We start from the raw sequence: 24,107 nt of genomic DNA on the forward strand, positions 1-24,107 counted from the left end.
GGAAACCTACAGATAAAAAGGCGGTACCACTCTCCCGCATCAGTTGTTTACTAGAGAACGATGGGAGACTATGAAATAGCTTATTAGTTTTAACATTACTTAACTTAATTGAGATACCGCGTGACCTAATCATATATAAAAAGCATATGGCACTATATTAGTGTGCACACCCATAAGTGAAGGGAGGGAATGTACGGGTGCAGTCATGGGCTCAGAGAAATACCGTTATCGGTAAGAACTATATTTTTCTCTGATGCCCATGACGGCACCATGGAGAGATTTGCAGAGATTGTACATTCAGGGAGGGACCACCGCTTCCAGAACCCTTTTACCGAAGGTAAGGTCTGAAGAGGAGATAAGATCCAATCTATAGTGCCTATAGAATGTGGATGGTGAGGACCAGGTAGCAGCTCTACATATCTGGTCAATTGAAGCTCCGGCCTTCTCCGCCCAAGAAGTTGCTACTGCTCTCATTGAGTGAGCCTTGACATCCCCCGGGACAGACATTCCATTTGATGAGTATGACAGGCTGATGGCATCCGTGATCCATCTTGCCAAAGTGGCTTTGGAGGCTTTTTTCACCTTTCGGGGACCCTGAAAGCACACAAAAAGAGAGGCATCCTCCCTACTCTCTCTGGTGGCTTCTATGTACTGCATGAGACATTTCCTGACATCTAGTGTATGTGATGATTCTTCCTCCTTATTTTTAGGGTTGGGACAAAAGGAGGGAAGAGATATCTCTTGAGTTCTGTGGAACCGGAATGCCACCTTCGGGAGGTATGCTGAGTCTATTTTGAGAATGACCCTATCCTCTAGAAACTGTGTGTAAGGAGGGTTAGCAGATAGCGCTTGTATGTCGCTAACTCTACGAGCAGATGTTTTGAGCGATAGGAATTTCAATGTGATATCTCCTAAGGGTTCGAAGGGAGATCTAGTCAGGGCTTTAAGGACCAAATTTAAATCCCATTGAGGGACCTCTTCCCCTATTTTAGCGCCTGATGATGAAAGGAATTTTTTCCAAATCTTCCCATACTGTTTTGTCGTAACCAGTTTCATACTTTGTAAAAGAGTAGATACCAGCCCAGGAGAGAAACCTCTGCTTTCTAGTAGCTTCCTCTCAAATGCCAAGCTGTCAAGTGTAAGCTCGTAACTTGTGGATGGTGAACTGGGCCCTGGGAGAGTAAGTTTGGAAGGTCTGGGAGTACCCACGGGTCGGATATTGACATTCTCCTCATCCAAAAGAACCAAGGCCTCTTCGGCCAGAACGGGGCTATTAAGATCACATGAGCCCCATCCTCCCGAATCTTCCTCAGCACTGCCGGAATCAGAGCAAATGGGGGAAACGCGTAAGCCAGCTGATGTAGCCATGGGATCAGGAACGCATCCAACGCCACTGGATTCCCCAGAGGAGTTATGGAGCAAAAATAATTTACGTTTTTGTTCAGGTTGTTTGCAAAGAGGTCTATGTTGGGTACCCCCCATTTTTCTGTAATCTGGGTGAATATTGCCTGATTTAGCTCCCATTCCCCTTGCTTTAGACGGGAACGACTCAGAAAGTCCGCTTTGTAGTTGTCTACCCCCTTTATATGCAGACTTGTCAGAGATAGAAGGTTCCTCTCGGCTATTTGAAAGATTGACTCGGTTACTCCCATCAGATTTTGGGAGCGAGTACCTCCTTGGTGATTCAGGTGCGCCACTACTACCCTGTTGTCTGACATAACTCTGACATGGTGAGAGTGAAGGGCCCCCAAGAATTCCAGCAGAGCGAACTTGACCGCTAGAAGTTCTTTCATATTGGAAGATTCTTTTGCTAGAGACGCCGACCAGGTGCCTTGGGCTACTAGGTTGCCCAAATGAGCCCCCCCACCCACTGGGGCTTGCGTCCGTGGTTACGATTTTTGAAATTAGGGTTACCCATGGGACTCCCTGGGAAAGATTTTTTTTGTGATGTCCACCAGATTAGTGACCGAGTTGTGCGCGGAGACAATCTTAACCAACCTTCTAAATGCCCACTTAGAGAGACTTCTAACAAAATTTGCTATTGGAGGTCCCTCGAATGGAGTTGAGCCCATTGGACAGCAGGGATGCATCAAGTCATGGATCCCAAGAGGGACATAGCCTGGTGGAGAGTTATGGAGGGGAGAGCTTGTATCTTGGATACCATCCCTGTTATTTTTTGTATTTTTTCCCCGGGAAGGCGGCATTCCTCCTTTATGGAGTCTAGAGTGAGACCTAGATATTCCTGGACCTGTGAAGGCAGCAACCTGGACTTTTTTAAGTTTATCAGCCCGCCCAGCTCCTCTATAGAACGCATTACTGTTTCTAGCTGATTGCTGCAGTGTTGGGGAGAGGAGCCCATCACCCAAAAGTCGTCTAGGTATGATACAATCAGGGTGTCCTGTTCTCTCAGATGAGCCATTACCTCTGCGATTAGCTTTGTGAATATTCTTGGGGCTATGGCTAGTCCGAAGGGTAGGGCTGAAAATTGAAAATGGAATAACACCCCCCGATGTAAACTGCTATCCTGAGAAACCTCTGGTGATCCTTGTGGATAGGGATGTGATAGTAGGCATCCTTCAGGTCCAGGACTACCATGAAACACCGAGGAAACAGCATTTTTATAGATATCTTTATTGTTTCCATCTTGAACGCTTGTACCTCTAGGTATTTGTTTAGGTTTTTCAAGTTTATGATAGTCCTGTATGACCCGTCCGGTTTTCTCCTCAGGAACAGAGGGGAATAGTATCCTTGCCCTCTTTCTTGTGGGGGAACTTCCAGAAGGACTCCCTTGTCCACTAGTCCAATGACCTCGTTTTCCCAATGCCAATTGTTCTTCCACTGAAGACCTTGGAGATGTTATCATAAAGGAGGGGCGAGGGTTTTTTAGAAATGTCAGTTTCAGCCCTGATTTTATTATGCCCAGGATCCATGGGCTGTGGGTAATTTTCTCCCAGGCCGAGAGAAAGAGTGACAATCTCCCCCCCACCTGGGGCAAACCTTCATTGGGAAGGTTTCCTGTTGTCGCTAGGGTTTTTATTAAACAAGAATCCTTTTTAATTTTTCTTATCCTCCCATTTTTCCTGGTTCTTCCCCGACTTTTTACGGAAAAACCTCTTGCTCCAAAAGGGCCTTCTATAAGAGGGGAAACCGAGGGAGGGAAAATACTTTTTTATCCCCTGCCTTCTCTAGGATGTCATCTAAGGTGGGACCAAACAGGAATTCCCCTCACAGAGAATGGTATATAATTTTGATTTTGTCTGTAAGTCCCCCGGCCAGCACTTAAGCCAGAGGGCGCGCCTAGCCGCGTTAGAGAAAATTGCTGATCTAGCAGCTAATCTAATGGAATCGGCAGAAGCGTCTGCCAAAAATGCGGCCGCCCCCCTCATTACCGGCAAAGTGTTTAGTATGGAGTCAAGGGATGTTTTCCCTTTAAGCTGGTCTTCCAGTTGGTCTAACCAAACCATTAACGAACGGGATGTGCATGCGGCGGCGACTGCCGGCTTTAGACCTCCCCCGGCTGCTTCCCAGGAACTTTTGAGAAAGGCGTCTGCCTTTTTGTCCATGGGGTCCTTCAAGACCCCCATGTCCTCAAATAGGAGGGCAGAAGGAGCAGGATTCATCCTCAAAAGGGTACTTTCTTTTTGGTGTTAACGCCTTCGTTATAGGTTTTTTCCACACTTTTTTGATTAGCGCGGATATTGTTTCGTTAAGAGGAAAAGCTCTCTTCTTTTTTTGCTCAAGACCCCTGAACATTATGTCCTGTACTGATCTTTTGGGGTGAGAGTCTACTAACCCCATAGTGCTTCTGACAGCTTTAATGAGGCCATCTGTGTCTTCAAAGGGAAAACAACTGTAACCCCCAGAGGAAGAAGAGGATGATGAAGAAGATGAGTTAGACGTATCTGAGTCTGCATCGTCACTGTCCATATTAGACACCAGAGACGGGGACCTGTGCCTAGTCTTCCTCCGTTTATTTCCGCTTTTAAGGGATCTAAAGGTGTCTTCTACCTGATTTTTTATCAGGGTTTTGAGGTCGGCTGCAAACCCGGGAAGCCCTTCAGACAGTGTCTGCTGTATACATGTTACAAAGCCTTTTCTCCCAGATAGTTGGAAGGTCTTCTCTACAAAGGGCACAAATCCTATGCTTAGTTTTGCCTAAGATTTTCTTCCCCTAAAGTAAAAAGAGACAAATATATACCCTTACTGTCACTGACTTTCACGAAGATCACTTACCACCTCACGGACTCATATATACCAGTTGGGGATGCTCTGCATCTGTCTTTTCCGGACGCCGTACTGGACTCCCTGTTATGCTGGGACCTTTGGCGTTCTTTACCGGTAGTATCTTGGTGTCCTTTTTGCTGTTGACGTTTTTGCTGCTGCTGCGACGATGCTGGTGGTGATTCTGGTAAGGGTGATGCCAGGTCGCTCATGGTGCCTCGGTTGTGGGCTGTGGCTATAGGCTGCGGCTTGTGCTGCTGCTGTGCCACTGGAGCAACTAAACAAGGCACCTTTTATGCGGCGGCGATTCCCGCCGCTTAATTTAATTGTGCGCCTGCGCAGTAGCACTGCTTGCTGGCGCATGCGCAATGGCCCGCTATCGCGTTATGCCGGCCAAATCTTATGCACGTGCAGTCGGCCTCAAGATGGCACCACGCATAGCCCACGTGAGACGCTGCACACCGGAGCCCCCGGATTTTTCGCAGCATGTAGGCTAATGTTCGGGAGGAAGAGCGCCATTCTCCCTGCAGCCACAGAGGGACCCCCCTGGATTGCTGCCGCATCTTACCCGAGGAGGTGGCCGCGAACTCCATGCCACCTCCGCCGCTCACCCTAGAGGCCCACTAGCCCCAGCAGTGGCGCTTCGGGTCACCACACCAGCCGAGGCAGGGGGACCCCCGCTGCCTGAGTCGGACTGATTGGCCCCGGAATCCAATGACGTCTTCTTGACGGTAAGCTGTAGGTCTCCCATCAAGGACAGGAAACCAACTGATGCGGGAGTGGTACCGCCTTTTTATCTGTAGGTTTCCTGTCCTTGCTGGGCGGATCCCCTCTCTCCGTGGTGCTGTCATGGGCGTCAGAGAAAACAATGTTATTCGTGGGAAGTCAGCGAGATGGTGGCTGAATGAAATGGGCACCTGTTGACAGAAGGAAGACATTGAGCTGGCTAGCTCCCTTGCAGAGGAGGCAAGCAGTGATGGCAGGGACACGGGACAAGTTGGCTTCACCAGTCAGATGGAGCCTGAAGTCTGGATGTGACCTGCAAGTCAGTTTTCCAAAGACCGAGAAGAGAAGAGCGAGAGTCTGGCGGCATTCCAACAACCTAAGCTGGTTAATGGAGAAGGGTAGGTGGCGCTTCGCCTGGACTAAAGATATTCTGATGGGTACCCTGGCCAACTGCTACCGAAACCTGGCATCCCAAGGTATAGTCACTAACTTCGACTCTCATCGGGGTCATGGGATCATTAGAGAGTTTGGTACTACCCAAGATGTCTATGTGGAGACAAGAATGGTGAGCACAGAATACATGCTGCAAAGGCTGTGTGACCTCATGGCGGGTGGGCAGCTCAGATTCCTGAAAATGGATGGTCGCTACAGATGTTGAACTGGATGGACAAATGTCTTTTCGGCCTTGCTAACTATGTTATGCAGTCTGTGTGATTTGTGAAGAATGGTCCTCCAGGAGAGAAAAAATGAACTGTGCTATTTGTGCCAAGAGGCCTCCAAAGGTTTCAGCAGGACTATGACCCATTAGTCCAAAATCATTTTAGTTACCCGTTGGCGGTCAAAGTTGTGATTGGCCACTGGTTTAGCCCACCCACACTGTGCTGGTTTGAGGAGCTTTGAGCTGCGAGAGTTCTACACCCTTCACCAGGAACTTTGCCCCAAAAGGACTGTGTCCTTGTCACAAGGACCCATGTATGGGAAGAGAGGGGAAAGATGACCCAATTGGGTTGAAGCCTCTGGGATGGCATGTGGGCCTTGGTGGAGCAGAGACAATGTAGCCAGGATCAAAGGAGTTGCATCATGCTCATGGACTTTTGGGCACTTATTTCAGCCTGCGGCCCAAGGAACTTGAACTATCTGTTTCAGGGTCTCAATCTAGTGGGACCAGGGTAAGTGCTAACCGGTACAAGAGACACTATATGCCCTTGGAAGAAAGATTGTTTTTATAGTTAGTGTTGCATTGGAGTCTTCCAGTATCCTGGATGGTCAGGGACAACCACCGATAAAGAAGACACCAATCGCGTTGTGTGTATAGTTTTATGCGTCTTTTGTATATAATGCATCGTGACAGAGTGTAATCAGTATAGGATAGTGTAGGGTAAGACATAGTTTAGTACTTAGGACATAAGATAGGTAGTGACACTAGTTATATAATGACTTTAGGGTAAGGTTAATGTTAAAACCGATGCAAAAAATAAAAAATAACTAAGCAAAATCGGCTTTTTTTAATGCAAATTTCTTACTGTCAAGAGAGCAGGGTTTGCCTTGGAAAAAAAAGCAGCTATAAAAGTAACGTGACCATAGCCTTACAGTTCAGTGATGACAGGTTCTGAGACTGCTGAAATCAGAAAGCTGGGTTGCAGTTCAGACATGTTAATTTTGAGACTACTGTTGACTTTCCTCATCTGTGTATGGTTATTTAGTCTTTTCAAGAGAACATTCTACAGTCAGTCCAATTTTTCACCTAATTTTGTGATTACTTTACAACAACCATAAATCGATTACTAGCAGAGATGACCGTGATAATGGGCATAAAAAGGGACTACAGAGTAAAACACTTTTTTCATTTTGGCAAAAATAAAGTTATCCTTAACCCCTCTGTGACCTTTGACGTACTATCCCGTCGAGGTGACCTGGGCCTATCTGACCCTCGACGGGATAGTACGTCATAGCAGATCGGCCGCGATCACGGGGGGAGCGCGGCCGATCGCGGCCGGGTGTCAGCTGCATATCGCAGCTGACATCCGGCACTATGTGCCAGGAGCGGTCACGGACCGCCCCCGGCACATTAACCCCCGGCACACCGCGATCAAACATGATCGCGGTGTACCGGCGGTATAGGGAAGCATCGCGCAGGGAGGGGGCTCCCTGCGGGCTTCCCTGAGACCCCCGGAGCAACGCGATGTGATCGCGTTGCTCTGAGGGTCTCCTACCTCCCTCCTCGCCGCAGGTCCCGGATCCAAGATGGCCGCGGCATCCGGGTCCTGCAGGGAGGGAGGTGGCTTACCGAGTGTCTGCTCAGAGCAGACGCTTGGTAAGCCTGCAGCCCTGCACAGCAGATCACAGATCTGGCAGAGTGCTGTGCACACTGCCAGATCAATGATCTGTGATGTCCCCCCCTGGGACAAAGTAAAAAAGTTTAAAAAAAATTCCCCACATGTGTGTAAAAAAAAAATAAAAAAAATATCCTAAATAAAGAAAAAAAAAAAAAATTATTCCCATAAATACATTTCTTTAGCTAAATAAAATAAAAAAAACAATAAAAGTACACATATTTAGTATCGCCGCGTCCGTAACGACCCAACCTATAAAACTGCCCCACTAGTTAACCCCTTCAGTAAACACCGTAAGAAAAAAAAAAAAAAAAACGAGGCAAAAAACAACGCTTTATTACCATACTGCCGAACAAAAAGTGGAATAACACGCGATCAAAAAGACTGATATAAATAACCATGGTACCGCTGAAAACGTCATCTTGTCCCGCAAAAAAAGAGCCGCCATACAGCATCATCAGCAAAAAAATAAAAAAGTTATAGTCCTGAGAATAAAGCGATACCAAAATAATTATTTTTTTCTATAAAATAGTTTTTATCGTATAAAAGCGCCAAAACATAAAAAAATGATATAAATGAGATATCGCTGTAATCGTACTGACCCGACGAATAAAACTGCTTTATCAATTTTACCAAACGCGGAACGGTATAAACGCCTCCCCCAAAATAAATTCATGAATAGCTGGTTTTTGATCACTCTGCCTCACAAAAATCGGAATAAAAAGCGATCAAAAAATGTCACGTGTCCGAAAATGTTACCAATAAAAACGTCAACGCGTCCCGCAAAAAAACAAGATCTCACATAACTCTGTGGACTCAAATATGGAAAAATTACAGCTCTCAAAATGTGGTAACGCAAAAAATATTTTTTGCAATGAAAAGCGTCTTTCAGTGTGTGACAGCTGCCAATCATAAAAATCTGCTAAATAACCCACTATAAAAGTAAATCAAACCCCCCTTCATCACCCCCTTAGTTAGGGAAAAATAAAAAAATTAAAAAATGTATTTATTTCCATTTTCCCATTAGGGTTAGGGCTAGAGTTAGGACTAGAGTTAGGGTTAGGGCAAGGGTTAGGGCTAGGGTTAGGGTTAGGGCTAGGGTTGGGGCTAGGGTTAGGGCTAGAGTTAGGACTAGAGTTAGGGCTAGGGTTAGGGTTAGGGCAAGGGTTAGGGCTAGGGTTGGGGCTAGGGTTAGGGATGTGTTTGGATTAGGGTTTCAGTTATAATTGGGGGGTTTCCACTGTTTAGGCACATCAGGGGCTCTCCAAACGGGACATGGCATCCGATCTGAATTCCAGCCAATTCTGCGTTGAAAAAGGAAAACAGTGCTCCTTCCCTTCAGAGCTCTCCCGTGTGCCCAAACAGGGGTTTACCCCAACATATGGGGTATCAGCGTACTCAGGACAAATTGGACATCATCTTTTGGGGTCCAATTTCTCCTGCTACCCTTGGGAAAATACAAAACTGGGGGCCAAAAAATAAGTTTTGTGGGAAAAAAAAGATTTTTTATTTTCACGGCTCTGCGTTGTAAACTGTAGTGAAACACTTGGGGGTTCAAAGTTCTCACAACACATCTAGATAAGTTCCTTGGGGGGTCTAGTTTCCAATATGGGGTCAATTGTGGGGGGTTTGTACTGTTTGGGTACATCAGGGGCTCTGCAAATGCAACGTGACGCCTGCAGACCAATCCATTTAAGTCTGCATTCCAAATGGCGCTCCTTCCCTTCCGAGCTCTGTCATGCGCCCAAACAGTGGTTCCCCCCACATATGGGGTATCAGCGTACTCAGGACAAATTGAACAACAAAGTTTGGGGTCCAATTTATCCTGATACCCTTGTGAAAATACAAAACTGGGGGCTAAAAATCATTTTTGTGAAAAAAAAAAAGGAATTTTTATTTTCACGGCTCTGCGTTATAAACTGTAGTGAAACACTTGGGGGTTCAAAGCTATCAAAACACATCTAGATAAGTTCCTTAGGGGGTCTACTTTCCAAAATGGTGTCACTTGTGGGGGTTTTTAATGTTTAGGCACATCAGGGGCTCTCCAAACGCAACATGGCATCCCATCTTAATTCCAGTCAATTTTGCATTGAAAAGTAAAATAGCGCTCCTTCCCTTCCGAGCTCTGCTATGCGCCCAAACAGTGGTTTACCCCCACATATGGGGTATCGTCGTACTCAGGACAAATTGCTCAACAACTTTTGTGGTCTAATTTCTTCTCTTACCCTTGGGGAAATAAAAAAATGGGGGCGAAAAGATCATTTTTGTGAAAAAATATGATTTTTATTTTTACGGCTCTGCATTATAAACTTCTGTGAAGCACTTGTTGGGTCAAAGTGCTCAACACACATCTAGATAAGTTCCTTAAGGGGTCTACTTTCCAAAATGGTGTCACTTGTGGGGGTTTTTAATGTTTAGGCACATCAGGGGCTCTCCAAACGCAACATGGCATCCCATCTTAATTCCAGTCAATTTTGCATTGAAAAGTAAAATAGCGCTCCTTCCCTTCCGAGCTCTGCTATGTGCCCAAACAGTGGTTTATCCCCACATATGGGGTATCGTCGTACTCAGGACAAATTGCACAACAACTTTTGTGGTCTAATTTCTTCTCTTACCCTTGGGGAAATAAAAAAATGGGGGCGAAAAGATCATTTTTGTGAAAAAATATGATTTTTATTTTTACGGCTCTGCATTATAAACTTCTGTGAAGCACTTGTTGGGTCAAAGTGCTCAACACACATCTAGATAAGATCCTTAGGGGGTCTACTTTCCAAAATGGTGTCACTTGTGGGGGGTTTCAATGTTTACGCACATCAGGGGCTCTCCAAATGCAACATGGCGTCCCATCTCAATTCCAGTCAATTTTGCATTGAAAAGTCAAATGGCGCTCCTTTCCTTCCGAGCTCTGCCCTGCGCCCAAACAATGGTTTACACCCACATATGGGGTATCAGCGTACTCAGGACGAATTGTACAACAAATTTTGGGGTCTATTTTCTCCTGTTACCCTTGGTAAAATAAAACAAATTGGAGCTGAAACAAATTTTGAGTGAAAAAAAGTTAAATGTTTAATTTTATTTAAACATTCCAAAAATTCCTGTGAAACACCTGAAGGGTTAATAAACTTCTTGAAAGTGGTTTTGAGTACCTTGAGGGGTGCAGTTTTTAGAATGGTGTCACACTTGGGTATTTTCTATCATATAGACCCCTCAAAATGACTTCAAATGAGATGTGGTCCCTAAAAAAAAATGGTGTTGTAAAAATGAGAAATTGCTGGTCAACTTTTAACACTTATAACTCCGTCACCCAAAAAAATTTTGGTTCCAAAATTGTGCTGATGTAAAGTAGACATGTGGGAAATGTTACTTATTAAGTATTTTGCATGACATATGTCTGTGATTTAAGGGCATAAAAATTCAAAGTTGGAAAATTGCGAAATTTTCAAAATTTTCGCCAAATATTCGTTTTTTTCACAAATAAACGCAAGTTATATCGAAGAAATTTTACCACTATCATGAAGTACAATATGTCACGAGAAAACAATGTCAGAATCGCCAAGATCCGTTGAAGCGTTCCAGAGTTATAACCTCATAAAGGGACAGTGGTCAGAATTGTAAAAATTGGCCCGGTCATTAACGTGCAAACCACCCTTGGGGGTGAAGGGGTTAAATATTATATGAATCCCAACTTCTGATGAAGGACCCCTTTAAAACAGGCAGTACAAAAACAATCTTCAAAACATGAACCTGGTAAAAAAAAAATATGTATATGGGTTCCAGATTGATTCACAGTAACTGCTTGGGTAATACAAGTGGCTGAAAGCAGTTTTTCCATAATTGGTGTTTAAGGGCTCCTAATCTTTTAATCTCTCATAATCATGTTAATGCAATTTGAAATGGTTTATTTTGACATGCTTAATCCTCTTTACGACAGCAAACAAGAACAACAGTGTTGTCCTCCTGAATATGCTGACTGATAGTAAAGATGTTTTACATCCTTCACACTGTGAAATAAAACAAAACTAAATTGAAAATTACATGAAAAAAAATAAGGGACACATTTCTTATAATACTGATGATCCATCTTTTAACTTATTCCATTCTCACCATGTGGGTGTCTTTCTTATTAACAAAAAACCCATAGTTTCTGTAAATTGTACAGGCTTTACTGAAGACAACCAAGGTTTGATAAAGGTACATAACTAAAGGGGTTGTCCAGAATTGGGGGTTCAAGTCTGCAGTCAATGTATAGGAGTGCAGACTCACAGGGGCACTGTCGGGATTTTCCAGTGCTGGGGGTAGACAGACTATCTGAATGCAATTATGCAAAAAAAATTTTTTAACTCTTCCGGCCACATCCCGGCTAATTGTGACTGAGCTAGGGAACACTTGTATTGAGTGCGACCGCACACATTTAGTTGGTACTTGACAGCATGTATGCGAATCACATACTTGCAGTCATGTTATCTGCCCATTCTCGGAGAATCCTAACAGTGCGCACTGAGTGCGTTTGAGGATTCACAAGTCACAGAGTGCAGACTTGAACCCTAAGGCTGGACAACTCGTTAAGTAGATCGTTCCACAGACTAAAAAATGTAGCTGCAACTTCCACCATTGGGCCACGATCACATAGTCAATATTTGTCAGCCAAAACCAGGAGTGGGTGATAAATACATAAGCGGTGACGTGTTTCTATTATACTTTTCCTCTGATTGTTCCACTCCTGGTTTTGGCTTACAGATACTGATGTAAAATACTGAATGTGTGACCGTACCCTAAAAGGACCTTCCAGGGAAAAGCTACATTCAGCAAGTACACACACCATTTTTATAATTATCATACCATTGGTGATGGGAAACAATCATGGAAAAGATCTTCTGTTCATATGACATAGGTTGAAAAAGACGTCAGTAGATTAAGTTCAACCTTCCTCCACCAATTGTACATTTTGTCACTAACTTAACTAGAACCCACAATGTTATGTGTTTGGAGAAAATCATTTGGCCCTTTTTAAAAAGCCGTTATAGTGTCTGCTATTACTACTTCTGTGGCATTCTAGTCTGACTGCTCTAACTGTAAAGAACACTTCCCTATTTAGCTGCTGGAATCGCCTTACTTCCACCCATTAGAGCCACCCAGTCATTAGTATGGTCTTTGGAAAGAATACATCATGTGAAAATCCTTTGTACTGGCCACACATTTATACATGTACATGAGATGTTCTCTGAGGCGTCTTTTTTCTAAGGTCTCTTTCACACTTCCGTTTTCTGGCGGGCGTCGTTGCGACGGATCGACGTACGTTTTGAAAACAGTGAAAAACGTGTGTAACGCATCCAGTGCTTTGACGGATGCGTCGTTTGTTCTTGCCTGAATTTCAATGGAGAAATGTCAAGAGAGAGAGAAAGAGATTTTTCCCCGGGTTGGAAAATGCTTCCAGGCATTCTCAAATGTAAAAACAGGATCCGTCACTGGATTCCTGCATTTCACAGTGACCGCAGGATCCTGCATCCATAGGCTCCCATTCTGTGGAACGACGTATGCCGCAGGAGGCATCCTGGCACGTTTTTCCACTACAGATAAACGTTCCTATGAACGTTTTTTCCAAACGACGGGCCGTCAAATTCCACAGGATCCAGTGCACGTCGGACGAAACGTGTCGCGATACGTCGCTAATACAAGTCTATGGGACGAGAAAATGCAGGATCCTGTTTTCTCAAAAAATGACGTATCTCGACGGGAGCTCAAAGACGAAGTGTGAAAGAGGCCTAAGCTAAACAAGTCCAACTTTACCAACCTCTCATCATATGAAAAGCCATCCATCCCAAGGAATCTAGTTGCTGCATGTGAACTAACTTCTGAATACCCTTTTTAAAATGTGGAGCCTAAAACTGGATCCCATATTCTAGATGCGACCTCACAAATGATTTATAAAGTGGTAAGATGTTGTGATCACGGGATTTTAGCTTTTTATACATCCTAAAATCATTTGCTTTTGTAGCTGCTGCTTCACATTGAGTACTGCTGCACAGCTTTCTTGTAACCAGAAAAACTAAGTCCTTATATTCTGTAATCCTACATTTATATGTCCATCCTAGGTGCATTACTGTACATTAACCTATTCGCGACCTGTGCCGTACTAGTACGGCACAGGTCGATTCTCTCCCTTTGATGTGGGCTCCGGTGGTGAGCCCTCATCTTTCCCGGAACAGCTGCTGCTGCTGATGGAATCGCGATCTATCAGCGGCTATTTAATCGTTAAATCCCGCTGTCAATCTCTTGACAGTGCATTTAACACACGCTTCCGGCCATCGGGCTGGAAATCCGCCCACCAGTGACCCCGTCATGTGATCATGGGTCACAGATGGGTTGGCATGACAACCAGAGGTCTCCTGGGGACCTCTATGGTTCTCACTGCCGGCTTGCTGTGAGCGCCGCACGGTGGTCAAAGCACATATCAAGTGAGGTATTCTACAGGTGATCTGACAATCACCTCTATGTAGCAGAGCCGATCGAGTTATGGCAATTTCTACTCTCCCATGGAGACTATTGAAGCATGCCTAAAAAGTGAAAAAAAAAGTTTTTAAAAATAAAAAATTATATATACACACTGTGTGCAGAATTATTAGGTAAGTTGTATTTTGATCACATGATACTTTTTATACATGTCCTACTCCAAGCTGTTCAGGCTTGAGAGCCAACTACCAGTTAAGTAAATCAGGTGATGTGCATCTCTGTAATTAGGAGGGGTGTTGTCTAATGACATCAAAACCCTACATAAGGTGTGCTTAATTATTATTAGGCAACTTCGTTTCCTTTGGCAAAATGGGTCAGAAGAGATTTGACGGGCTCTGAAAAGTCCAAAATTGCGAGATGTCTTGCAGAGGGATGCAGCAGTCTTGAAATTGCCAAGCTTTTGAAGCGCGACCACCGAACAATCAAGCGTTTCATGGCAAATAGCCAACAGGGTCGCAAAAAGCGTGTTGGGCAAAAAAGGCGCAAAATAACTGCCCATGAATAGAGGAAAATCAAGCATGAAGCTGCCAAGATGCCATTTGCCACCAGTTTTGCCATATTTCAGAGCTGCAACGTTACTGGAGTAACACAAAGCACAAGGTGTGCGATACTCAGGGACATGGCCAAGGTAAGGAAGCCTGAAAAACGACCACCTTTGAACAAGAAACATAAGATAAAACGTCAAGACTAGGCCAAGATATATCTTAAGACTGACTTTTCAAAGGTTTTATGGACTGATGAAATGAGAGTGACTCTTGATGGGCCAGAGGCTGGATCAGTAAAAGGCAGAGAGATCCACTCCAACTCAAGACGCCAGCAAGGTGGAGGTGGGGTACTGGTATGGGCTGGTGTCATCAAAGATGAACTTGTGGGACCTTTTCGGGTTGAGGATGGAGTGAAGCTCAACTCCCAGACTCCCCTTGTTCACCTGATGTGAACCCCATAGAGAACCTGTGGTCCCTCATAAAATGTGAGATCTACAGGGAGGGAAAACAGAACACCTCTCGGAACAGTGTCTGGGAGGCTGTGGTGGCTGCTGCACGCAATGTTGATCGTAAACAGATCAATCAACTGACAGAATCTATGGATGGAAGGCTGTTGCGTGTCATCATAAAGAAAGGTGGCTATATTGGTCACTAATTTTTTGGGGGTTTGTTTTTGCATGTCAGAAATGTTTATTTCTAAATGCAGCTATATTGGTTTACCTGGTGAAAATAAACAAGTGAGAAGAGAATATTTGGTTTTTATTAAGTTGCCTAATAATTCTGTACACAGTAATAGTTACCTGCACAAACAGATATCCTCCTAAGATAGCCAAATCTAAAAAAAAACGAAAAAAAAACACTCCAACTTCCAAAAATATTAAAATTTGATATTTATAGTGTTTTGGGTTGATTGAGAACTTAGTTGTTGATCAATAATAAAAATAATCCTCTAAACTTGCCTAATAATTCTGCACAGTGTATATATACACAAATATATAATAAAAAAAAAATAAATATATATATATAATATATATATATACATAAATATATATATACACACACATATATATATATATATATATACATACATAAACACACATACACATATATATACACACACACATATATATATATATATATATATATATATATATATATATATATACACACACACACACACACACACACACACACACACACACACACACACACACTACAGACCAAAGGTTTGGACACCTTCTAATTTAAAGACTTTTCTGTATTTTCATGACCATGAAAATTGTACATTCACACTGAAGGCATCAAAACTATGGATTAACACATGTGGAATTATATACTTAACAAAAAAGTGTGAAACAATTGAAATATATCTTATATTATAAGTTCTTCAAAGCAGCCACCTTTTGCTTTGATGACTGCTTTGCACACTATTGGCATTCTCTTGATGAGCTTCAAGAGGTAGTCACTGGGAATGGTCTTCCAACAATCTTGAAGGAGTTCCCAGAGATGCTTAGCACTTGTTGGCCTTTTTGCCTTCACTCTGCGGTCCAGCTCACCCCAAACTATCTCGATTTGGTTCAGGTATGGTGACTGTGGAGGCCAGGTCATCTGGCGTAGCACCTCATCACTCTCCTCCTTAGTCAAATAGCTCTTACACAGCCTGGAGGTGTGTTTGGGGTCATTGTCCTGTTGAAAAATAAATGATGGTCCAACTAAACGCAAACCGGATGGAATAGCATGCCGCTGCAAGATGCAGTGGTAGCCATGCTGGTTCAGTATGCCTTCAATTTTGAATAAATCCCCAACAGTGTCACCAGCAAAGCACCCCCACACCTCCTCCTCCATGCTTCACGGTGGGAACCAGGCATGTAGAGTCCATCCGTTCATCTTTTCTGGGTCGCACCAAGACTGTGGTTGGAACCAAAGATCTCAAATTAGGACTCAGACCAAAGCAGACTTACACAGGTCTAATGTCCATTCCTTGTGTTCTTTAGCCCAAACAAGTCTCTTCTGCTTGTCGCCTGTCCTTAGCAGTGGTTTCCTAGCAGCTATTTTACCATGAAGGCCTGCTGCACAAAGTATCCTCTTAACAGTTGTTGTTGAGATGTGTCTGCTGCTAGAACTTTGTGTGGCATTGACCTGGTCTCTAATCTGAGCTGCTGTTAGCCTGCAATTTCTGAGGCTGGTGACTAGGATAAACTTATCCTCAGAAGCAGAGGTTACTCTTTGTCTTCCTTTCCTGGGGCGGTCCTCATGTGAGCCAGTTTCTTTGTAGCGCTTGATGGTTTTTGCCACTGCACTTGGGGACACTTTCAAAGTTTTCCCAATTTTTCGGGCTGACTGATCTTTATTTCTTAAAGTAATGGCCACTCGTTTTTCTTTACTTAGAATTTGTATTATGGCAAGAAAAAAGCAGCTAACAGTCTATTCAGTAGGACTATCAGCTGTGTATCCACCAGACTTCTGCACAACACAACTGATGGTCCCAACCCCATTTATTAGGCAAGAAATACCACTTATAAAACCTGACAGGGCACACCTGTGAAGTGAAAGTCATTCCTGGTGACTACCTCTTGAAGCTCATCAAGAGAATGCCAAGAGTGTGCAAAGCAGTCATCAAAGCAAAAGGTGGCTACTTTGAGGAACCTAGAATATAAGGCATATTTTCAGTTGTTTCACACTTTTTTGTTAAGTATATAATTCCACATGTGTTAATTCATAGTTTTGATGCCTTCAGTGTAATCGTACAATTTTCAGTCATGAAAATACAGAAAAATCATTAAAGGAGGTGTCCAAACTTTTAGTCTGTACTGTATATATTTAAATCGCCCCATTCAAAAGAAAATAAAAAAAATCAAACATACACATATTTGGTATTGCTGCGTTCAGATTCGCTTGATCAATAAAAAGGATTAACCTGATTGCTAAACAGCGTAGTGAGAAAATAAAGTCAAAACGCTAGAATTACGATTTTTTGCCTGCCGCAACATTGCATTAAAATGCAATGGAAGAAAATATATACCAGCTCACCCATCAATGCATTAGATGAACTTCGGGAGCACGGACCTGCTGTGCCAAGCATGTATAATCCAAAGGAAGAAAGATGTCCAGCTCCACCGAATCCGTGAAGATAAAATTTCTTTATTCACAAAACGTGTAGCATGGAGGATACAAACTTCAGCACAAAACCGAATGGGTGTGAATCTCGACGAGTTTCTGGAGACTAAGCCCCCTTAATCATAAAATGCAATAACTGGTTATCAAAAGATCGTATTTGCACCAAAATGGTATCAATAAAAACAACAACTCGGCAGGCAAAAAATAAGCCCTCACCCAACACGAGATCACAAAAAAATGGAGACGTTATGGGTATCGGAAAATGTCTAGGTTTTTTTTTTTTTTTAAGTGGAGAAAAACAATCAAAATCTTGCGTAAAAAAAAAAAAAGAAAAATTGTGCCATGTTTGGAGTCTATGAACTCGTAATGACCTGGAGAATCATAATGGCAGGTCAGTTTTAGCATTTAGTGAACATGGTAAGAAAAAAAAAAAGTTGTGGAATTGCACTTTTTTTTTAACAATTTCACCGCACTTGGAATTTTTGTTTTTCACATTTTTGAGTACCCGATATGGTAAAACCAATGGTGTTGTTCAAAAGTACAACTTGTCCCGCAAGAAACAAGCCCTAACACGGCCATTTTGACAGAAAAATAAAAAAGTTATGGCTCTGGGAAGGAGAGCAAATAAAAATAATGCAAAAATGAAAAAGGACAAGGTCTCAAAGGGGTTAAAGGGAACCGGTCACCAGGAAAAATGCTGTTAACCTGCAGATATGCGGATAATCTGCAGGTTATGATGCTGTCCAGCTCCTGCATGCAGCGGGGAGAAAATTAACTTTATTCTCCTCGACAGCATTCGGTATTCAGTCATGGCTGGTGCCAGCACTGGTTCAGTCACCGTTCTGAGAATACAGAGCGGCCGCTGTAACCGCTCCCCTGGCCCTCATTGACAGCCGACTCTCAATGTAGAGCCAGTGTCAGTCAGGGCCAGGGGACGGTTACAGAGGCTGCTCTGTATACTCAGAGCAGTGACTGAACACCGAAAGCTGGCGGGAGAATAAAGATAATTTTCTCTCTACTGCATTGGGCTGCGTGCAGGCACCGGACAGCATCATTACACTGTTAACCTGCAGATTAAACCCGTATCTTCAGGTTAACAGCATTACTTCTAGTGAAAGGTTCCTTTTAAGGCTATATGCACGCTGAGGAAAGTTTGAAGGATTTTCCTGAGCAAATCCGGACTACTTTTGCAGGAAATCCACTCACTTTTTTTTTGCGGATTCTTCCGGAGGTTCCCTGTGCAATAATGTAGTGAAAAATCCGCAAAAATTGATGAACATGATGCGTTTTTCGCAGAAAAAAACGCAGCATGGGCACAAAAATTGCGGCATGCATTAAACTGATGCAATGCTTAATGTAAGCATTTAAGCGTTTTTGCAGCGGAAAACCACAGAAAACAAACGCGAAAAAAAAACACGAAAAATCCGGAATGTGTGCACATAGCCTTAATCTTATTTGCCAAGTGTTTGCCCATTCGGTCATCCTATTCAGATCATTTTGCAATATTGCAAGGTCAAGGTCAGATTTTAATATCCGACATAGTTTGGTGTCATCAGCACAGACTGACACTTTACTCTCAATCCCATCCGCTTGGCCACTAATAAAGAGGTTAAAAAGAATTGTTCCTAGCATAGATACCTGCAGCCCCCACTGCTGACTATATCCCATTTAGAGAACGTACCATTTATGACAACTCTGCTTTCTGTCATTGACTAGCTATCGGCATATAGGTTCCCCTATAGTCCCTGCTTCTGTAGCTATAGTATAAGGTTGGTATGTGGTACAGCACTAAAGTCCAGATAAATCACATCAGCCGCAAAACCAACATCCAGATTTACACTTGCATCCTCACAGAAAAACATCATATTAGGCCGGTTTCACATTTGCGGTTGTGTCCGCAGCGTTTCTTCCGCAAATATCCGCATGCGTTGTGTATTCCTATCTTTAACATTAGGGATGCATGCGTTTGCGATTGTTTGCGTTTTACCGCGTTTGACGCCGCATGCGTCGCTTCGTCGTCTGCGGCTTTCCGCGGAAATGCAACATGTAGTAATTTTTAGAGGCGTCAATTTACCGCCTGGAGACGTATGCGGTCGATTGCGCAAGGAATGCGCCAAAAAACCGCATTGCTGTCTATATGAACGCATGCGTTCCACAAGAGAAAAGCATGTCTAGACACTGATAAGCCACCCCCCACATACAAGGTGATAAAGGGAGGGAGTAGACATTTGCAGGTCACTACTCAGCAGACAGAAGCAGACGAGACGCAGGATACATCCTTGGAGGAAAACAGGACACTGAACAATGTGAGTATATCCTATCCAATGCCTTTATTTTCTATTTTCTGTCTCTACATGTCCTAATTTCTGCCTTTTCTTTCTTTCTGCATGCATCAGAATGTCGTCGTCTTCTGATGAGGAGCAACGTCCTGGGCCTTCTGAAGTAGAACATGTCAGTGAGGTGAGTACTTGCCTCCTCAGATTGCTAAGTATTCACTGTCACATCTACACTTATGACAATTTGGGTTTTTAATTTTTTTAGAGCTCTTCTACTGCGGCTGAGACTGGGCAGGAGCAGCGGAGTCACGGTCGGGTGGCAAGGCAGCAGCGTGTATGTATACAAGGCTGACTGTTTACTGTAACCTCACTTTACTATTCTTGAATCTTCGTTCTTTACTTTCCTCTTTCTTTACATTTTTCTTCTGGACTCCTTTTTTATCTTGACTTTCCTTATTCATGCCATTTCTCAGCCTCTGTTTTCTTTCTTTTCCTTATGTTAATGTATGCAACATTTAATGTCTTCATTTATGTTTTAGGTTCCAGAACGGGATGAGGACCTCATTGACAACGATATCCTCATCTCCCTGGTCCATGAGCGAGTTCCGTTGTGGGACACCCAGGATCCACTGCACTCAAACAACGTGACGATCTGGCGCCTATGGAATGAGGTGGCCATAGCGATGTGGGATCGCTGGGACAACGCCCCGAATCGGGTCCGAAGTGCATTTGGTAAGTATTGCAATGCAGTGTGAAGCACAGCAGAGACCTTGGCCGTGCTCACACAACTGTGTGTGATGAAACTCTCAGGAGTTTCTCTCATCACACACAGTTGTGTGAGCACAGCCAAAAGTCCTTTTTCTGACTTTTTTTTTTTTTTTTTTTAAACAGTGGCCAAAGTGAAAACACGTTGTCGTTCGATGAAGGACCGCTTCAACAAGGACCTGCATCAAGAGAGCCGTGTTCCCAGTGGTTCAGGAGCAAGGATCAGAAAATACAAATACCAACGCGTTCTGGCATTTTTAAGACCGGTCCTTGCCCAGAGAACGTAAGTATTTTCCCCTTGCATTTGGTTGTATTGTATTGCCATAATCTGTATATTTCTTTCCCACAGGATTTTGCGTCTGGTTAATTCTTGGTATTAATTTTCTATTTTCACAGCACATGGAGCACTACTGTTGGCCCAGGTTCTGGAGCGGTACTTCATCAGACAGCCACGGACCCGTCCCAGCCATCCAGCAGCGCTGCAGCAAGTGGCCCTGCCACACTAACTGGAGACCAGGAAGCTGGTCCATCAGGTGTTCCCCTTTCCCAGTCCTCTGCCTCTTTTTTTTTGGGCTCCTCCCGGCAGCGGCAGAGGGCATCGGACAGGTCCCTCATGCCCCAGTTTTTGCACTTGAGCTCGGTTTTTTAAAGGACTCAAGACTTTGGGTGACCGAATGGATATTTAACTTAGCCATATGAATACACGTATCCAGGAGGTCACCAAAAGCCGTGACCAAGTAAAAACCGACCTCCAGAGGCCAGCACATCTTTTTTTTAACCAAATTGAGCAGGGCATGTCGGAACACCTTACTCATGATCTCCAGCTGAGTGTCATGCAAGCCTGCAATGCTGCTTACGTGCAGGCTATGCAGCAGTCGTACCGCCACGATGCAGCAGGATCCTGGCATGGCCTTCTGTACCGCCACCACCACGATGCAGGACCCTGGCATGGCCTTCCGCTCTCCGAGCACTAAGGACTCTGGCATGGCTGCACGCTCTCCGAGCACTATGGACTCTGGCATGGCTGCACGCTCTACGAGCACTATGGACTCTGGCATGGCTGCACGCTCTACGAGCACTATGGACTCTGGCATGGCTGCACGCTCTACGAGCACTATGGACTCTGGCATGGCTGCACGCTCTACGAGCACTATGGACTCTGGCATGGCTGCACGCTCTACGAGCACTATGGACTCTGGCATGGCTGCACGCTCTACGAGCACTATGGACTGTGACACAGTGCAGCCGGACCCCGACAGGTCACCCACCGAGGCTTCCCAGAACCCAGCAATCCCCAAAAATACAAAAAACAAACAAAAAAAAACAAACAGCGGACTCTAAGTATTCCTCCCCCTTCACCTCCCAGTGTGTCTAATGTCAGGTTTGTCTCACCCTTCCAGTGCGTCAAGCCCCATCCCCGAACTACCAGACCCCACTAGTTTCATTGCCCCTTCTCCTGCCACCTCTGCGTCGTCCACGGTTAGCCAGGCCTCAGTTCTTCACACCCCCCGTTTACATCACTCTACCCCAAGGCGGCGCAGTTAAATATTTTTGTTAATTTTTTTTGGCACAATTATGTTTGGTTTACTGTGCCTTTCGCCGCCGGCAACACATACCGTGCGCCAAATAAACTTCGACACACTTTATTTTTTGGCCACATCATATCTCCAGTAGTTAGCAAATAAAAGACTGCAGCTTTGTGTGTCTTTAGTATAGAGATATGAGGTGGGCCAAAAAATTAATGTATTATCTCCATAATCTCTTCCTTTCACTTAGTCAGTGACTAGTGTAGCAGTCTGAAGAGAAAATGGCGGAAATACAATGCAGAACTATACGCAACAGGTCAGGTGTAAAAAAAAAATGATTAGTTAGGACACCTGACCTGGTGAGTGGTGAACTGCCTTGTATAACCTCCATTTTCTCTTCTGTGTAAGTAATCTATTCCACACAAAGTGAAGGGACGATGGTGGTCATACATGGCATATCTATGCTCACCTGCACTGTCAGAAATAGTGAATTCATGAGGCTGTTATATGTGCATCATGAATTCATTATTTCTGACACCTGACTTGATGACTATAGAGCTCTTTAGTGTGACAGTCATTGTCTCTTCAGTCTGTGTCCAATGGATACTGCAGAACAGAATCAGGACGCAATGACGTCAACAAGCTTACCACTAAAGCAACATGGCTGCCGTCACACTAGCAGTATGTGGTCAGTGTTTTATATCAATATTTGTAAGTCAAAACAAGGAGTTAACAAATTATAGGTAAATTATGATATTAACATTATAACTAGCACCTCTGCCTTTATCACCCACTCCTGGTTTTGGATTACATATACTGATATTAAAGACAGACCAAATACTGCCAGTTTTAGGACAGCCTTGGCTTGTAGAGGAAATACATAGGAGACACGGTCAACACAAACAAAAATAAAGTTTATTAATGAGACATCATATTCACATTTAAGAAAATTACTTGTACAGATAAAGGCAGCAAATTGGTCCCGCATGTGACCAACTTCAGCAGTTGACCGCAGCGGGCGATGCTGGTAATCGGGCAGTGGGTGTGCAACTGGTTCATCCAGTTCAATGTTGGTTTGCTCCTTTGCCATTATAATTGTGCAGAACCACACAGGCTTTGACTACCTCGTCGACTGTCTCCATTTTTAGATTAATGGCTGATGCAAGAATGCGCCATTTTGAGACTAGAATGCCAAAGGTACACTCTACTGTTCTTCAGGCCCTGGTCAGTCTGTAGTTAAAGATCCTCCTAGTGTGGTTCAAGCCCCGACTGGAATATGGCTTCAGTAGGTTTTCACACATCTGAAAGGCCTCATCCCCAACCATAAGAAATGGCATCGGTGGACCTTGAGTGTTGGGGAGCGGTTGTGGCCGTGGAAAATTGAAATTTTTGCCATACACACGGCGGCCCATATCAGAGTTCTTAAAAGTCTGGGAACCGTTGCCACGGCCAAAAGCTCCAATGTCCACGGCGATGAAGTGACAGTCTGCATCGGCTATTGCCATGAGCACAACAGAAAAATATTTTTTGTAATTGAAGTACTCCGATCCGGTTCTGGCTGGTTTGATAATGCGAATGTGCTTTCCATCCACCGCTCCCAAACAGTTGGGGAAATCACACACATTCCAGAATTTTTCCGCAATTTCAAGCCACATTTCCACGGTGGGTAGGGGTATAAACTCTTCCCGGAGTACATTCCAAAAAGCCCGGCAGGTGTCCGCAACTATTCCGGACAGGGTGGATATTCCGAGCCGGTATTGGAAGTGGAGGGATGATAAACTCTCTCCGGTTGCCAGAAATCTGTAAGAAAAACAAACCAAAAAAAAATTACAATCTATTCTATTTATGGTGTGGTTACGCTAAAGACAGAAAGGAAAATACCCAAAAAATACATGTCAGAACACCCAAAATTTGGACTGTCATTGGTTTAGATTTGGAACGTACCTTAATGTAACCAGCAGACGTTCCTCGGGTGGAATTGCTCTACGGAGCTGGGTGTCCTGTCTCCGTATGGCTCCTTGGACACGAGCAAGCAAATCCCGGAACGAGTCTTGCGACATCCTTGTATATTCATGGAATTTCTCCGGGTTGGCATTAAGCTTGCCATACAGCGTGTGATAGGCTCCACGGCTCTCACGTAGTTCGATA

The 24,107-nt window shown here is 44.0% G+C and overlaps 1 protein-coding gene across 1 annotated transcript; it reads left to right on the forward strand.

The window, feature by feature from the left end:
- Nucleotides 1-19,618: 19,618 nt before the first annotated feature.
- LOC143769151 (uncharacterized) lies at nt 19,619-21,305 on the forward strand. The gene is made up of 3 exons (XM_077257732.1): nt 19,619-19,852; nt 19,934-20,002; nt 20,208-21,305. Exons 1-3 carry the CDS (start codon nt 19,790-19,792, stop codon nt 20,421-20,423), a joined length of 348 nt encoding a protein of 115 aa, XP_077113847.1. The 5' UTR covers nt 19,619-19,789; the 3' UTR covers nt 20,424-21,305.
- Nucleotides 21,306-24,107: the final 2,802 nt, after the last annotated feature.

Source organism: Ranitomeya variabilis, chromosome 4 (genome assembly GCF_051348905.1).
Source record: "Ranitomeya variabilis isolate aRanVar5 chromosome 4, aRanVar5.hap1, whole genome shotgun sequence".
In the NCBI taxonomy this organism is placed as follows: domain Eukaryota; kingdom Metazoa; phylum Chordata; class Amphibia; order Anura; family Dendrobatidae; genus Ranitomeya; species Ranitomeya variabilis.

Coding starts and splice junctions, on each gene's coding strand:
- LOC143769151 (XM_077257732.1), top strand. CDS start 19,790: ATGTCGTCGTCTTCTGATGAGGAGCAACGTCCTGGGCCTTCTGAAGTA. Junction 19,853..19,933: donor AAGTAGAACATGTCAGTGAG/GTGAGTACTTGC, acceptor TAATTTTTTTAG/AGCTCTTCTACTGCGGCTGA. Junction 20,003..20,207: donor GGGTGGCAAGGCAGCAGCGT/GTATGTATACAA, acceptor TTTATGTTTTAG/GTTCCAGAACGGGATGAGGA.